The 17,709-nt window shown below is 40.2% G+C and overlaps 1 protein-coding gene across 12 annotated transcripts in view; it reads left to right on the forward strand.

Moving 5' to 3' along the window:
* The window catches only part of ENDOV (endonuclease V), a 94,758-nt gene that overhangs the window by 48,015 nt on the left and 29,034 nt on the right, over positions 1-17,709 (forward strand). For 5 of the 12 annotated variants that reach the window (XM_072645251.1, XM_072645253.1, XM_072645247.1 and 2 more), the window contains exon 8: positions 2,934-3,007. The exons of 2 other annotated variants lie outside the window; for them this stretch is intronic. In XM_072645251.1, the coding sequence (XP_072501352.1) occupies positions 2,934-3,007 (74 nt within the window). Of the gene's footprint in view, positions 1-2,933; positions 3,008-4,591; positions 4,663-8,988; positions 10,950-17,049; positions 17,179-17,709 lie in introns of those variants that run through there. 5 more of the 12 variants (XM_072645254.1, XM_072645245.1, XR_011974972.1 and 2 more) reach the window with 4 other exon arrangements.

The following is a 17,709-nucleotide window of genomic DNA, read 5'->3' on the forward strand; positions in this document are numbered from 1 at the left end:
GGTCCCCTATAGTATCTTTCTGACCAGTTTTCCAACCCCCTTACCATCTCTGGGCTAAGAGTTCCCGAAGCTGCTGCTACCACCATTATGGTCAACTGTAATGCCTGCTGCTGGTGTTGCCAGCACCCTGGTGTCACAGACCTCTTATGTTGATTTCCTAAGTTGTCTTAAGCTGGAAAAATATCTCACTCTGACCTTTTGTTGCCACTACAAAATTTGAATTGAGTAGTTGTTTTAAAGTTATTTGGAGGTGAATGTGGGGGGAGTTCAGCTGAATTGCTGCCTATACTCCCTCATCTTCTTCACTACCATTTCAGTTGATCTTTAAAAGATGGGTAGGACTTTAAGCAAAGAGGGTGGAAGGTGGGCATTTTAGGTACAAAGAATAATATGAGGAAAAGACATGGAGGCATGAGAGCATAAGGCATGTTCAAGAGATAGTCCACTTTGGCTTGAAGTATCAAGAATGTAGAGATATATCGTATGTATACTGTAGATTAAGACAGCATTAGACTGTGTAGGGCCTCTCAGCAAAGGATATCACCTCATGCTTAGCTGAAAACACTGAGGGCATCCATTGTAAATTCCTTCTTCTCTCTCTCCAAATCCATCGTTCAAATCATCTAAACCTTTTAATTGGTATCCCTGAATCCAGTCTTTCTCTCCTACAGACCATCCTCCATATAGCTCCAACTTGATATTCCTTTTTTAAAAAACAAGAATTTATTTTTTTCTTCCTCCCATTTCTTCTTACCCCCATTGAAAAAGAAACAATAATTTGTAATATACAGTCAAGCAAAACAGATTTCTGAATTGTCCTTGTCCAAATATATGTATCTGATGCTTCATTTTGAGTTTATCATCTCTCAGTCAGTAGATAGCATGCTTTATCACTAGTCCTTTCAAATAGTGGTTGGTCAATGCTTTAATAAGTTGCTAAGTGTTTTAAAATTGTTGAATCAATATTTATATATTACTATATAGGTATATAGTATATGTCCTACTGTGTTACTTTTCTGCTCAGGAAGCTTCAGTAGCTCCCTGCTGATTTTAGGTTAAAATACAAATTCCTCAACTTGACATCTGGCTATAGATCTTTCATAGTTCTCCTCCCATATTCTGTACTCCAGCAAACAGGGCTACTTGTTCCTTTTGTGTAACATTCCATCTTCCATCTCTGTGCCTTTGCAGATGCCTGTAATATCCTCTCTTCGCACCTCTACTTCTTTGAATGCCTCTTTTCAAGGCTTGGCTCAAGTAGTTTCTCTTCAACAGAATTTGGCTGATTCCCCAAATTGTTAGTGTCCCTTTGTACTGGTTCTCCCCCGCATCTGGAATGCTCTCCCTCCCCACTCTCACCTCTGAGCTTCCCTTGGTTCTTTAGCTCAAATACTAGCTTCTGCAAGACTTTCCTAGAATGAGCCCCTTACCTCCTGACCTCCCCCCAGCTGCTAGAGCCTTTTCCTCTAAGGTTTACCTTCTACCTACACTACATGTATATTATATATGTCTACTTATGTACATGTTGTCTCCACCATTATATAAACAGGCTCCTTGAGTGCAGGGACTGTTTTTGCCTTTCTTTGCCTTTCTTTTTATCTTCAGCATTTAGCACATTGCTTGGCATATAATGAGAACTTAATGAATGCTGCTTAGTTAGAAGGATAGTGCAAAGAAAGGTTCATAGGAATGGGTATTTCTGTGTAGTAAATTGGGCAGATGGGCCTAGTGAAAACATGGGATTTGTTGGGAAATGATAGAGAACACTTTCAAACAAAAGACTATAACTCCAGGCATCTTTGACTCGCTTTCCTTTGTTTCCCACATTAAATTACTCACCATATCCTATCTCTTCTTCCTTGACAATGTTTCATGTTTCTATATCCTTCCTTAGCATTCCCACTATGACTGCTGTAGCTTAGGTTTTCATCACCTCATGTCTGGTCTGTTGCACTTGTGTTTTACCTGATCTTTCTGACTACAGTATCTACTTCTAACTGTAGTCTTTCCTGCATATTACTGCCAGGAGAACCTTTCTAAATAACAGATCTGATAATGTCACAAACTTGCTTAAAATTTGTTAGTGGCTTCTAATCACCAGCCAAATATAGTCCAAATGCCCTAGCCTGGCCTTCAAGAGCTTGTATGAGATGATTCTGTTCCATCCTTATCTCCCACAGTTCCTCTGCACAAACTCTGTGCTTTAGTCAAATGGTATGTGCATATCCTTCAAATACACTCCATGTTCTTCTGTCTCATCACCTTTACTTCTGCCATCCCCTATGCTTAGAATATCCTCCCCTCCTCTATCACTATTTTCATCTGTGGGGATCCATTAAAATCCATCTTTTGGGGCTCCACTCAAATGTTTATGAAGCCTTGGATTTCCCAAATCAGAAGACATTCCTCTAATCTCTCATTGTACTTTTCTCAAGCTTCTCTTATGGCACTTAAAACATTTCTTATACAAGGGTGAATTTAAGGATTTCTTTAAAATGCTTTATCTCAAAAGCATGAACAAAAATGTCACCAGTTTTATATTTGTAGAAGCTATGAGTACTATATGTTCAGACATAGGTATGTAATGTCTGTGAAAAATCATTTTGTCTATTGACTCTTCCTTGTTTTTTACCCCAGCTATTAATAGTACCTGAAGGTGAACACTCTTAGAGTATTCGTTGAATAAAGGGATTAATGGATGAATAAATGAATGTTGGAGAAAACTAAATTCTCTAGCTCAACTAGTCAGATTATACTGTCTGACTTTACTTAATCATCATCAAACATAAAATGAGTCAACATGATAATCTTTTGTTCTTGTGTATTGGGGTTAGGAAAAGACCTTCCCTAGGAAAGAATTCAGAAAATTCAGAATTCCATTTAGTTCCTTCCACCTCTTCTCTACTCTTCTTCAACTTAACCATGTATTGCAGGCAGACATTCGATCCCGAGAATATATCCGGAGGACTATTCAGCTTGTCAGCTCACAAGAAGCGGGAAAGGAGAGGTAGGTATATGATACGAATGGGAATATATGCCTAGATCCCTCTTATCCCCATCCCCCCAAGGGGAATGACTATGCTTGCCATACTATGGGGTTAAAGAGCCAACCAGGGTTAGTGCCCATAGAGTGATATTTTTATAGGTTTGCTTTGCCCCACCTTTCTCCATGGAAGGCTGAGTGAGTGAGTACTACAAGTGGGAGACTAGACCAATAGCATGGAAGATTTTAGAATGGGCCATGCAGACTAGGTAGCTCCACTGTGAGAATCCAAATGTTACTGCGGTTGCCGAGGAAAGAGTGAGCAGCTCAGTACACCTCCACAGTGGCAGTCAGGCCAACTGAATTCATAGGCCTATACCCTCTAGAGCTAGAAGGGACCTTAGCAGTTATCTGATCCAACTCCTTCATTTTACAGGTGAGGAAACTGAGACTTAGAAAGATTAAGTGACTTGGCCTAGGGCATACGTGTACTATGTGATAAAGATTGGAGATATGGATAAAGTCCTCTAACTCAAATCCAATGCTCTTTTCACAATACCGTAATGCCTCCTTTCATTGCTAGCACTGACACCAACCTACTATATGACCTTGCATAAGACAAAAAAACCTTAGAATTTCTCAGATCAGAAACTTGTCTAATCTATCCCCCTGTCTTTAAGTGGAGTAAACCCTCTTTATCTTCTCTATTTAAAGATTTCTAGGCAAAGGAGGTTTAGTCATTTCCCTACATAATTTAGTCCAAAGCCTTGCTACCTCCTATCTTGCAGTTAATTTTCTCTGCTAAACAATTCCTAAGACAGGGTACTTTGAAAGTTCCTGAAATGAGCAATACCATTAAGCTAAAGCGATTGCATTTTTGTAGTGCTGGGTGGCAGGTGCAATATCTCAAAAGTAAGATTTAACCCTTTGGGACACTGAGTATCTTCAGAGAAGAGAAGGGGGGTTGTGTCCAAATGACTGGGATAAAACCATTCCTCTGGTTGGAGAGATGACGATAATGGACAAACGAGAAGGCTGAATTTTCACCTCTTATTTCTCTCGTGATTTTTCTTTTCCTGACAAGGAGAATAAATGCTTAGGTATGAAAAGGTAGAGCAAAAATGACTGATAGAGAGTTGAAACCAAATGTAAGGTGGAAAATAGTAAGAGAGCACCTTGCTGCCCTTTGATGAGTTCATTTTACAAGACAAGCTCTATCCCAGAGAGACGAAAGAACTGGCAGCTATGATTGCTGAGCCAGTGAGCCTACCCATGAGCAACTGGTGTTTTTCCACTTCCATTAAAATCTAACTTTAGTTGTGTGAAAAGTGTTTTGTAATTGTGTTCATGTAGTTCCTGGGCTTGTCTTGTCAGGTAGGCTCTCAAATATTTTATATTGTCTGCAGTTTATTTTAAATAGAATTTCTTTTTGTATCTTTTTGCTAGCTGGTCTTTGTTGGTAATATATGTGAATGCTGATGATTTATGTGGGTTTATTTTATATCCTACAACTCAGTATACAATCATATTATCAGCAGAGAGTGATAACTGTTTCTTCATTGCCTGTTCCAATTCCTTTAGTTTCTTTTTCTTCTCTTTCTGCTATAGCTAATATTTCTAGTACAATATTGAATAAGAGTGCTGATGATGGGCATACTTGCTTCACCCCTGATCTTATGGTAAGGCTTCTAGCTTATTTCCATTACAGATAACACTTGCTGATAGTTTTAGATAAAAACTGTTTATTCTTATGCTCTCTAGCATAAGAATAGGAATGAGTGCTGTATTTTGTCAAAAGCTTTTTCTGCATCTATAGAGATAATCATATGATTTTATTATGGTCAGTTATGCTGACAGTTTCTCTAATATTGAACTAGCCTTGCATTCCTGGCATAAATCCTACTTGGTCAAACTGTACGATCCTTGTGATGTATTTCTGTATTCTCTTTGCTAGTATTTTATTTAAAATTTTTGCATCAAAATTCATTAGGGAAATTGATCTATAGTTTTTTCTCTATTTTAGCTCTTTCTGGTTTAGGTGTCAGCACCATGCTTATGTCATAAAAGGAATGTAATAGGAGGCCTTCACCTCTTTTTCCAAATAGCTTATGGAGTATTAGAATAAATTTTTATTTAAATGTTTAGTAGAATTTACTTGTGAACCCATCTGGCCTTGGGGATTTTCTTTTTCAGGAGTTCACTGATGGATTGTTCCATTTCTTTTTCTAAGATGGAGTTATTTAAGTGTCCTATTTCCTCTTCTATTAACCTGGACAATTTGTATTTTTGTAAATATTCATCAATTTTGCTTTAGATTGTCAAATATATTGACATACAATTGAGCAAAATAGTTCCTAATAATTGCTTTAATTTCCCCTTCATTGGTGGTGAATTCACCCTTTTCATTTTTGATACTAACAATTTGATTTTCTTTTTTTCCTCTGGTTTATCTATCTTAATGTTTTTTCCCCCCATAAAACCAGCTTCTAATTTTATTTATTACCTCAATAGTTTTCTTACTTTCATTTTTATTAATCTCTCCTTTGATTTTTAGGATTTCCAATTTGGTGTTTAATTGGGGAGTTTTAATTTGTTCTTTTTCTAAAATTTTTTTAGCTACATGTCTAATTTATTGATCTGCTCTTTCTCTGTTTTCTTGATCTATGAATTTAAAGATATACAATTTCCTCTAAGTATTGCTTTGGCTTCATCCCATAAATTTTGGCACGTTGTCCATTGTTGTAATTCCCTTTAATGAAATTATTGTTTATTTCTATGATTTGTTCTTTGGACCACTCATTCTGAATTATTTAATTTCTGATTGATTTTAAATCCATCTCTCCAAAGCCCTTTATTGAAGGTAGTTTTTATTGCAATATGATCTGAACAGGAAGCATTTAATATTTCTGCCTTTCTGCATTTGATTGTGAGGTTTTTATGCCCTAATATATGGTTAGTTTTTGTGTAGATGTGATGTAGCACTGATAAAAAGGCATACTCTTTTCCCTTTATTCAGTTTTCTCCAGAGTTCTATCATATCTAACTTTTCTAAGATTCTATTCATCTCCTTAACTTCTTTCATGTTTACTTTGTGGTTAGATTTATCTGGTTCTGAGAGAGAAAAGTTGAGATCTTCCACTAATATAGTTTTACTGTCTATTTACTCCTGTAATTCACTTACCTTATTCTTTAAAAATGTGGATGCTGTGCTACTTGATGCATATGTTTGGTATTGGTATTACTTCATTGTCCATTGTACCTTTTCGCAAGATGTAGTTTCCTTCCTTACCTCTTTTAATTAGATCTATTTTTTGCTTTTGCTATGTCTAAGATCGTGATTGCTACCCCTGCTGTTTTTATTTCATCTGAAGCTTAGTAGATTTTTCTCTGGCCCCTTACCTCTACTTCGTGTGTCTCTCTCCTTCAGGTGTGTTTCTTGTGAAAAAGAAAGAAAACCAAACATATTGTAGAATTCTGATTTTTAATCCACTCTGCTATTCACTTTCATTTTATGGGTGAATTTGCCCATAAATATTCACAGTTATGGTTACTAATTGTGTATTTCCCTCCATCCTCTTTTTCCTTCTGTCAATCCTTCTTTCTCTGCTTTCACCCTTTCCCTCCTTACTTGGATTTGTACCTGACCATGCTTCCTCCAATCTGCCCTCCCTTCTGTGAGTCTCCCACTTCTTAACTCCCTTCCCTCCTACTTCCCTGTAGGATAAGATAGATCTCTATGCCAAACTGCTGCTCCCTCTACGCCATTCTATATGCTACTCCCTCTTTGAGCCAATTCTGATGAGAATAATGTTCAAACGATGCACACTGTGCCACTCCCTCCATTGTAATAGATCTTTTGTACCTCTTCATGTGAGATAGTTTACCCCATTCTACCTCTCCCTTTCTTCTGCTCCCAGTGTAATCCTCTTTCTCACTCCTTAACTTTTTGGGGGGAATTATATTCCGTCATAGTCACCTTATTCTTGTATCCTCTATGTATACTCCTTCTAACTACTGTAATAGTGATACTGTTCTTAAGAGTTACAAGTATCATCTTCCCTCCCATGTAGGAAAGTAAATAGAATGCCTTATGTTTTCTCTTTCCTTTTTACCTTTTTTATGCTTTTCTTGAGTTTTGTATTTGAAGACCAATTTTTTTTTTTGTTCAGCTCTGGTCTTTTCTTCAGGAATGCGTGAAAGTCCTTTATTTCATTAAATGTTTATTTTTTTTCTCCTGAAGGATTATATTCATTTTCACTGGGTAGGTGATTCTTGGTTTTAATCCTAGCTCCTTTGCCTTCTTGAGTATCATCTTCCATGTCTGCTGATCCTCCCATGTAGAAACTGCTATATCCTATGCAATTTTGACTATGGCTCCATGATATATGATTTTTTTTTCTTTCTGACTGCTTGCAATATTTTTTTCTTGACCTGGGAGTTCTGGAATTTGGCTCTAATGTTCCTGGGAAATTTCCATTTTGGAATCTCTTTTAGGAAGTGATTGGTGGATTTTTTTCAGTGCCTATTTTAACGTCTATTTCTAGGCTATCAGGGCAGTTTTCTTTGATATTTGTTGTTGCTTTAGTCATTTTGCAGTCATATCCAACTCTTTGTGACCTCATTTGGGGTTTTCTTGGCAAAGATACTAGAGTGATTTGCCATTTCCTTCTCCATATCATTTTATAGATGACAAAACTGAGGCAAACATGGTTAAGTGACTTGTCCAGGGTCACACGACTAGTAAGTGTTTGGGGCCATATTTGAACTCAGGAAGATGAGCATTCCTGATTCCAGGCCTGGTGCTCTATTTACTACTATCTAGCTATCATCTAGCTTCTGGCTAGAAAATAGCTCATCTGAAAAAACAGGATCTGTGGTTTGCAAGGTCTACCTGAATCAAGAGTGTGTGACAGAGCAGCCAGGAAGAGCAAATATGACCTCAGGCTGCTCTAAGAGAGACATGGTGTTCAGTACTAGGTTGGCGATAGCCCTATTGTTCTCTTGTTGATCATCGTAATGTGGAGGGTGGTATCTGGGTCTGGGTGCCACCTTTTCTTGAATAACATTTCGTAAGCTTGGAGCATGTCCAGAGAGGACAGCTAAGATGGTAAAGGGCCATATGGGCATTCTGTATAAAGATATCAATAAACATTTGTCTTGCTTTGACCTGTTGCATAATGCTTTTTTACACATGCTCTCATTTAAGGATTAATTGAAGGAACTGGAATGTTTAGCTTGATTTAAAGAAGACCTAGAGGGACATGATAATTCTAATGAAAGACTTTCATATGGAGGAGACATTAGGTTTGTTCTGCTTGACTATAGAAAGCAGAATAGCAATTTACTAACCAATTTACTATTACTAACTACTAACTAGGGCAGCTAGGTGGTACAGTGGATAGAAGACTGGGTCTGGAGTCCAGAAGATCTGAGTTCAAATCTAGCCTCAGACACTTACTAACTGTGATCCTGGGCAAGTCACTTAACTCCTATTTGTCTCAATTTCTCATCTGTAAAATGGATACACACTGGAGGAGGAAATGGCAAACTATTCCAGTATCTTTGCGAAGAAGATGCTGGTTACATAGAATTGGACATGATTGAAGAAACTAGTAACTACTAATTTTACTAAGTGACAAAGGCTAAATGATCATTTGTTGGGGGATATTATAGAGGGGATTCCTGTTCATGGGAGATTAAGACCAGATGACCTCTGAGGTCCCCTTCAACTCTGGTTCTGTGACTCAGCTACCCCATGTGGTGTCCTTGCTACATGCCCCTCACTTCTCAGTCTAATCTTACATCAGTCCAGCCTGACATCTCCTCGGTGCTGAGTATGGGTTGTCAGTGATATCTAGTTGTTGGCTGGCCTAGTAATAACTGGAACTCCCAAGTCCATTTCACTTTTCATAAGCAGATTGAAAATAACTCCCTAACTGCTTCAGTATTTTGACTAGGGATTACTCTCATATGTCCTTGTATTCTTTTCTGGCTCTTCTTTTAAGGGGTCATGAGAGGCTGAGGGAGAAGCAGAGCTCAACTTTATCCCCTACAAGAGGCTTAGAAGAGTCTGCAGGAGAAGAAAGGCCTCCTGAGAATCCCAGCCCAGGACATCATTCATAGATGTGTGACTTAGGGACAGACCTCTGACACCCTATCATTGTGAACCAAGGATGAAAGGAGAGTAGATGTGGATGCTGTATCATGGACACTGTGAAAACTCTGCACATCTCTCTCCAGCAGATATGGCTAAAGGAGAAGGTAGTTGTGTAGGACCAAAACCTGGCTCTCAGGAAAAGTCTTAGAAGAACTCAGTACCTTATGTGATTTCACAACCTTGAATAACCACAGCCATGTTAATAACATGAGTAACTTAGCCAGCCATGATGAAAAGACCTTCTGCACCGGGAAGTATGTATGATCCTTGTGCTTACCAGATATGACTCAGTGTAGGAGGGACTCAGGGCCTTTTAAATAGCCACCTCTCACAAGACATAAGGCCACCTAACCTGCAGTAGCAGCAATATTTACCGTGTAGAGTAGGCTAATTTCTCCTTAAAAGGTGTTGAAATGGCCTTTGAGACTTGATTGGCTGGGGAACCAAGTCTTAAAAACCATTGTTGTCACTTCCTGGTGGTCTGAATACACAAATCCAGCACTGGGGGGAAGCAGCACCCAACTGAATCCTTTCCCTATGGTGGCCAAGTATAAACGCCTTTTTAAAATTACTTATTAATTGTTGGATAACTGCAGCCCACTAATTTTAATTCTGAACTGGAAGCCCCAACCTGGCCTGAATCAGGCCCAGCCTCCAACACACTGCACTTACACCATCATGCCTGCGGTCACGCAGCCTTAGGAACAGCCAGTTCACGTGTTCAGCAGAAGGCAGAGAGCCAGCCTCTCTCTGGAAAACTGCTGAGGTTTTTTTCATTTGAAGACAAGAAATAGGACTCACTTTTAAAAGAAGAAATTCAGATTAAAAAAATAATGACCCAACTCCTGTCTACCCATTGTTGCCTCATGGAGTGGATGACCATGGCTTTCTGCCTCCTAACACACCGTGGGCCAGCCCCAACCCATTCCCCAAGCCTGACCAGCCTCTGGCATCTCATAAACACATAGGGGAGGGGAGAAGGAGAGAGTTACCTAATCACCAGCTCTTGCTGGCTCCAGCAGACTGAAAGAGGGTGCCGTGGGTGGGTGGGAAACACACAGAGGGAGCTGCACCTGCCAGCAATCTGCTCAGTGAATAAAGTCCTAGTCTCTGCTACCTGAGAATAGGGTTTCAGGCATTTGGAGAAGCAGCCAGGCTCAGCTGCCCTGGACAATGGATGAACAGTTCCTGTTCTGCTTAGAATGTTAGGGCCAATATGACCCCTTGCTTCCTTCACTCATGACTACATGTATTCTGTTTTCCCTACCTTGCTTCCTCTGGCCCATCACCCAATCCCAGAATTCTGACTTCAGAACTCATTTCCACAGTACAAACCTGGCTTTGCTTTTGTAGTTTTGCTTATTACCTTCATAGACCAGATAAATGTAAAAACTAATAACCTGCCCTGATGCCTGAAATAGCTGCATCTTGGGGTTTTGTCACCCAAGAGGCAGACTAGAAGAAATCACCCAAATGAAGGGTGTGAAAGTGGGATGTGGAAGCCAATGAGGCAGAGCCAGAGAAAAAGGGAGTTTTCCTTTTGAGTATCTCAGTACCAGCAGCTGGTGCCTGTGCTAAACAGCCTACCTATCCTTCGTGTTAACTGCCTAGCAAAGACTGAGGAGCTCTGATCCCCAGAATCAGCAGTGCCTGCCCTGCCAGCCTGGAGCTACAGAGCTTTGGTTTTGTGCAGTGGGATTTGTCTGCACATCCTGCTCCCTAAAGAGCTGAAACTGGTCTGTTTCTTCTGTATTCTTTCTAACTCCATGTCCCAGATTTACTCTTAATGAATAACACATATATCAAGAAGTTTGTGTTTTGTTTTGTTAAATTTTCGACTTTGATTCTTCCTTCTAACCTCCCTGGGAATGAATGGTTTTATGAACTTCATTTAAAAGATGGGGAAACTGAGAACCAAGGAGGCAGACTTGCCTGAAACCCCACATAGAATAGTTGTTGGATCTGGGGTTTTAACTCTCCCTCCAGGGTTCATCTTGTCCTTTTTTCATTTTAAATGAAGTTTAATAATAGGAAGTGAGCTATTCTGTTGTCTTTAAAAATAAATTCTCCAGTGGACTGGATAAATAGGAAGAAACAGGAGAAAATGAGGAAGAGAGATTTTGTGTTTAGGGAATGCCACTTGCTGTTCCCATTTTCTTCTTTTCTCTGGATTTCTCAGTCATTCTTTTGTGAAGTCTCTTTATCAGGTTGCAAAATGTGGAAGATTGGGATGGGAAAAGTGTAAATTTAAAGGGAAGTTTGAGCCTCTCTCCAGGAGAATTATGTCTTCCATATTGAACATGTAAAGTTGCTTTCACACCCCTACTTGGGAACTGGAAAAATGGTCATGAAAAGCACATCTGTTACATGATTAGAAGTCTGTCGTCTCACAGATGCCCCTAAAGCTTCCACCTGGTGCATAGGACAGAATAAGAATTGGGCTTTCTCTTGTAAGTCCTTGCTTACGCTTCAGTGGGCTTCTCTGTCTAAGGGGATCCTGCCCCACTGGAGGCAAGCACCTCCTGTGGCTTGGATTCAGATCAATTCTCACGTTTTAATTTCTCATCCTGCCCAACATGTCTTCCAAGCTGCCTGCAGTAACATATTCTGCCTTTCTCTTGGTTGCATCCTCCCTTTCTCTCTTCTGTGCTTTCTTTAACCCCGCTATCCCTACTACGTGTTTTCCTTCTCCATTTTTCCTTTTCTCCTTCCACCATCTTCTTTCTTTTGTCTTCTTTCTCCTCACTTCTCCCTTCCACCTTCTCTGTTTCTCCTTTCCCTTTTTCCCTCTAACTCTTTCCTTCATTCCTTCCTTCTCTTCCTGGAATGCCATAAGTAATCATAATAGTTAACATTTGAATATCACTTTAGGTTTGAAAAGTGATTTACATACATATAAAGGTCAGATACAATGCCAAACCTGAGGGCCCTTCAGGTAACAGAAGCTACTATATTTCCCCAAATCAATTTTTCCTCCCAACCTTTATAATTCAGATAATGAAACCACTGTACGTGCATAAGACTTACCAAGTTTGCCTCTTTCTGCCGTATTAGTTTATTTGAAATCATGCCAGCCCCCCAGGACTGTCCTTGGCTTCTGAGCCTTGCAAATCTCCAAGGCCAATCCCCTGAGCAACTTCCTAGACCATAAGAGTCTTAGCCTGATCTCTTCCTATTGGATTTATCTTTCACTTCCTTTTCTGCTTAAAGTGTTCTATGGGACTAGAGTTTAACTAGTGACTTCTCACAATCCACAGCAGAGCAGAGGGACCTTTTAACTCCTCTGGTCTCTTCTTCTAGTTGAGCTCTGGGAAGGCATGGCAGGGTTAAGCTTGTGCTATTTAGTTCCCAGTTTTGGAACACGGAGAAAAAATAATCAGTTGCTAATGCACCCTGCTGATATCCAATGTCCCTTCTCTACTCCCACCCCCAAATCCCTGACCAGCAGTGTCTCTGAATCTGCTCAGTTGAGGCATACTGGCTCAGCAACGATAGAGACAAGTACTTCCAAATCCCTTCAGATAGGAAGGCAGCCCTATTTCCTTAGCCTTGGGGGGGTGGGGGGAGGTAGTGAGGGAGCAGGTGGATTATAAAGCATTTAATCAGTTGTTTCTGTCTCTTATGCACATTAGATTCCAGCCAGAACCAAAAATGCAAAATCTACTCAGTCCTTGAAACCCAGTAGAAGTCCCATCACCAGGAACAATCTCATCTCTCTGCCCTAGGTGTCCTGCCCTAGGACCCTTCTTTGTAGTTTGACTGGGGCTGGAATAAGAAATCCCATCTCATCCCTGGAGTGGGGTGGGAGGATACTGAGAGGAAGAGAATAATTTTCCCTTTACCACATTCCTTTTGGCCCCTGCATTGCTTCTTCCTACCCCAAATGAACAGCTCTATTCAATTTAACAGACTTAGTGCCTGTTACAGGTAACAGTGGGCAGGAATACTCAGAGGTAGGAGAATCAGCCAACAAGCATTTATTAAATCATTACTGAGTGCCAGACAGGTACTGTATGAAGTGCTGAGAATCCAAAGACTAGTGAACCAGTTTCTGCCTTTGAGGAGCTTATAGTCCAGCCCAGGGAGACAACATATTCAGACAGAGGTTGTACAAAATAGATACTCTTGGTGAGCACATCAGTTCCTACAGTTTCAGTGATTATCTGTATGCAAATGATTGCCAGATCTTTGCATTCAGCCTCTATCCTTCCTGAATTTCAGTTTTTAATCATCAACTGACTTTTGGACATTTCTAACTGGATGTCTTAGAGATATAGCAGAGTCAACAAGTCCACGACACACCTCATTTTCTTTTACTCCAAACCCATGGCTCTTAACTTGCTTTTTCTATAGAAGATACCACCATTTAGGTGGATTGAGCACTGGACCTGGAGTCAGAAACAGCCAAGTTCAAATTCAGCCTCAGGCCTTTACTACCTGTGTGACCTTGGGCAAGTCACTTAACCTGTTTTTGCCTCACTTTATTTATATGTTTTCCATACACACACACACACACACACACACACACACACACACACACACACACACATACATACATATATATTCTAACTGGATTGTGAGGATAAAATGATCTCTCTCTCTCCCTCTCCCTTTTTCTCCCTTCAAACTTTAAAGTGCTATAGAAGTGCTAGCTGGTATGTTACCCTTTGAATTCATTTTAACTGACAATAAATCACAATGCAATGATTATTTAATATGCTATGTGCAAACAAAGTCAAATGTGAATCAACCAGTTTGGGTGCAATCTATCAGCTTCACCATCAGGTTAATTGCCATTGGCTCATCACACAGGTGAATCAGTTCATTGTATCTGAATAAGAAATACATGGACGTAAAGTTAATCTTTCTATGAAGTTTAAATATTACTTTTTCATCATTTTTCAACATCATTTATTTTGGTAAGTACAATATAATAAACCAATCTCCAGTTGAAATAATACAAGAATTGTTGCAGGAACATGCATATAGCCTGTTGGCTTAAGACATTGGGCACTTGCTACCTGTGTGAACCGAATTAGGCAAGTCATTTCATTTCTGGGGGTTGTTTCCTCATCTATAAAATGAGTGTTGGAATGGATGGCATCTGAGGTCCCTTCTAACTTGAAATGGATGATTAATTGTTTAGGATTGGGAAGCAGGTAGAGCATAGTGGGGGAGAGGTCAGCATGTTCTCCTGGCTCTATCCCTATTTGTTCCTCTGATAACAGATCCTTAAAATGTACCTCCCTGCCCTAAGAATAACCCTTTCTATATTTCTTCCTAAGTAGTGGGAAAGCAAGGTCTTTCCATTTCTTAGGGGGCTGACCCTGGTGGAGAGGAATGAATGAGTTCGGGGGCAGTGCAACAATGGTGGTTGAGGAAAGATGGAAAGCTTAGCAAGTGTTTTAAGATTGAAGTCCAGAGACTAGAATCTGGGTGCTGGAGGACTGGTTCCAGCAGTTAGAGCCTCCACTCAGTTAAACGAACAGAAAAACTCTGATGACTATGACTGAACAGACTAAAACTGCTGACTAGTTTCATCTTTGAAATCAAAACAAGGTTTCACTCCCCTTCCCTTTTTGCTATCAGACATTTTCCATATGATTTCTCTATTGTTTTACCTAATTCCCGATTTGTTTTACATAAAATTATGTTGGATCCTGTATTGATAATACATTTTTGATTATTGTTAATGTAATTTTGCTTCTTAATGGGAAAATCTTTCCCATCCATTCATAGGCCCATGTGACCTGCTTAAGTCACGTGGAAAACTGAGTCACGAGTCTAAGTCACATGGAACAGGAAGGGTGGAACAGGAAGAGGTGGAGCTGGAACAGAACTGGGAGGAAGTTGATGAGAGCAGTTAGGGTGGAGGGAGGACAGGACACAGGCTAGTGGGCATAGGGAGACTCCTGAGTGTTTGTTTGTTTGTTTGTAGGAAGGCCCTGGGGAGGTGGGGGTGGGGCTTGAGAATGACTTTGTCCCCTGAAGTGCTGATGTATATTGACTTCTTGGTTACTATGAGGGATTTGGCTTTCTGGTGCTGGGATCTGGCTTTCTGGTGCTGGGATCTGGCTTTCTGGTGCCTGAATAAATGTTTTTCTTCTTCTGCCTTCCATATGGAGAGTCTGTTACACTTTGCGATTCACTATACTGGCATATTCATAGTCGCCCTGTGAATATTGCCTTGGTGATACAGATCATCATTTCTCTGTGATTTATGTCTATGATTTTTGTATGGGGGTTTTGCAGTGGAGGAAGCCAGTAAATAGCTTGTAATACAGACATGAAGAGGCAGAGGGGACAGACCTCTGTCTCTGGACAACAGAGAAATATTTTTTTCCCTACTTGCCCCAAGTTTGGACTAATGTAAGTGAGAAAGAATATTATGGTCTTTAATGAATAGCTCTTATAAGTATCTGAATATCAAAGGAAAATGAACCAAAGACTCAGGATCACTTAGCTCAGGCTATGGAGTAAATATATAAGCAAGAGTTTCAGTGAAGTTTCCAGCCTCTGGACTGAGAGGCAGAGAGATTAAAGATGTGGACCAAGGAAAGTCCTCCTTGGGAAATGCCACAAATTCCAAAGATTGGGGTTGGGGTGGGAAGCTGTTGTGTCAATCATTTATCAAGCACCTGCTATGTCCCAGGCACTATGTTTCATATATACACATATATATATGATATAAATATATGATATAATATATTAAATACATTTATAACATAAATATACAAATTATATATAATATAAATATAAAATGAGGCAAAAGACAGTCCCTGCCCTCAGGGAGCTCACAATCTAAGAGAAGAGAAAAGAAACTTGTACAGGCAACTGTATCTAGGATAAATAGGGAATAGTTAAGAGAAGTTAAGAAAGGCTTCCGTTAGAAGATGAAATCTTCATTAAGACTAAGGAAGTCAGGGAATGCAGGACACAGAGATGAGGAGGGAAAGCATTCCAGCCAGAGAAAATACCCAGACTGAGAGATGAAGTATCCTGACTGGAACACCAAGGACACCAATGTCACTGGATGGAAGAGTATGGGGTGGGGAGTAAGGTATAAGACTGAATCAACTAGGTTATAAAGAGCTTAAAACTCTAAGGGGAGGATTTTGTATTTGATCCTGGAGGTGATAAGAAGTCAATGGGATTTGCTGAGTGGGGTGGGTGTGGGGACATGGGCAGACCTGCTCTTTAAGAAATCACTTTAGACTGAAGGGAGTTGGGAGAGACTTGAGGTAGGCCAATCCAGCAGTAAATTATAGTGAGGTGATGAGGCCCTGCACTAGAATGACAGCGGTATTAGAGGAGAGGGTTGGATGAATTCAAAAAAGGTTGCTAAGGTGTGTGTGTGTCTGTGTGTCTGTGTGTGTCAGTGTGTGCCCTATACAGTAATAGGGTATTTAGGCAGGGGTAAGGGGAAAGGCTTTAGGGGGAAAGAAAATGTGTTCTGTTTAGGAGATGAGTGTGAAACATCCAGTTTGAGATTTCTGAAAGCTGGAGATGCCTCATAGCACCACCTGCTGTCTACATTTATTATTAAGAAGAGGGTTCAGTGGGGAGAGGGGTAGTGAGGGGGGTAATCAAGAAAGCTTATTTTAAAAAATAAAATTAAAATTAAGAATTACGTTAAAATTAATTTAAAAAATAAAATTTACTTGTTAGGTACAGTTTGAAGTTACCTAGAGCTGAAATCAGGGGTTACTTTTAGTTTTCTCCCCCTCACTCCCTCCAGCACACTGGGAGATTAACAGGAATTTAGTCTAATTGGTTTATATGCTGAGCAGGTGAAATCTTGACTTGTTGGAGGTTAAAGTGGGATGAAAAGGGAAGGAAGGGAGAAAGGGTTTGCAGAAGCAGACATCTTCTAAAGCCGTCATCTCCCCAATTCCTAATCCATTCTCAGCATGAATATCCTGTGCCACCCCCAGAGAGAGCCACTTGGCTAGTGAAGCATCAGAGCACTGTCTGTCCTGTGTTCTCTTCAAGGCTTCCTGCAGCAGTGTCAGAGCCTCATCTCTCAGCTAGAAACCTGGTAATTAAAAGGAAAGAAAATTAATTGTTTCTCCAAGACCTAACCCTTCTTAGAGAATCCCCTTCAGGTTCAGATTTTTTTCCCCTTTAACACACAGTCCTGTAAAACTGTCTAGAAGGAGGAACTCCAAGCCAGCTGACTAGCACACCTTTTCCCCAATCCTGCAGCCCTCCCCTCTGAAAGCCTAACACCCACTCTCAGTGGGTCTGTGAAGACCCCACTCACCAGGGTTGTGAATACGCCTAAGTGCTATATCTTTTACCTTCTCACAAAGTCTCTCTTTAAAAAGGCTGTGATGATTTCTGTCTCCCAAAGACCACATACTGTGTAGGCCCCCTAGTGTGAAAAATCATCCTGGAGACACTTAATAATTCAAGTAAGATCAAAATAAATCTTCTCTGCCCTGGGCCTGTTTCTGTATCACTTCCCCCACTGTTGCTCATACTCTCCTCTATTGACCTCAAGCTGCCCCACAGTTCACTATCTTATGTGTCTTCCTTCCTTCCTTCCTTCCTTCCTTCCTTCCTTCCT

Source organism: Notamacropus eugenii, chromosome 2, assembly GCF_028372415.1.
Source record: "Notamacropus eugenii isolate mMacEug1 chromosome 2, mMacEug1.pri_v2, whole genome shotgun sequence".
In the NCBI taxonomy this organism is placed as follows: Eukaryota; Metazoa; Chordata; class Mammalia; order Diprotodontia; family Macropodidae; genus Notamacropus; species Notamacropus eugenii.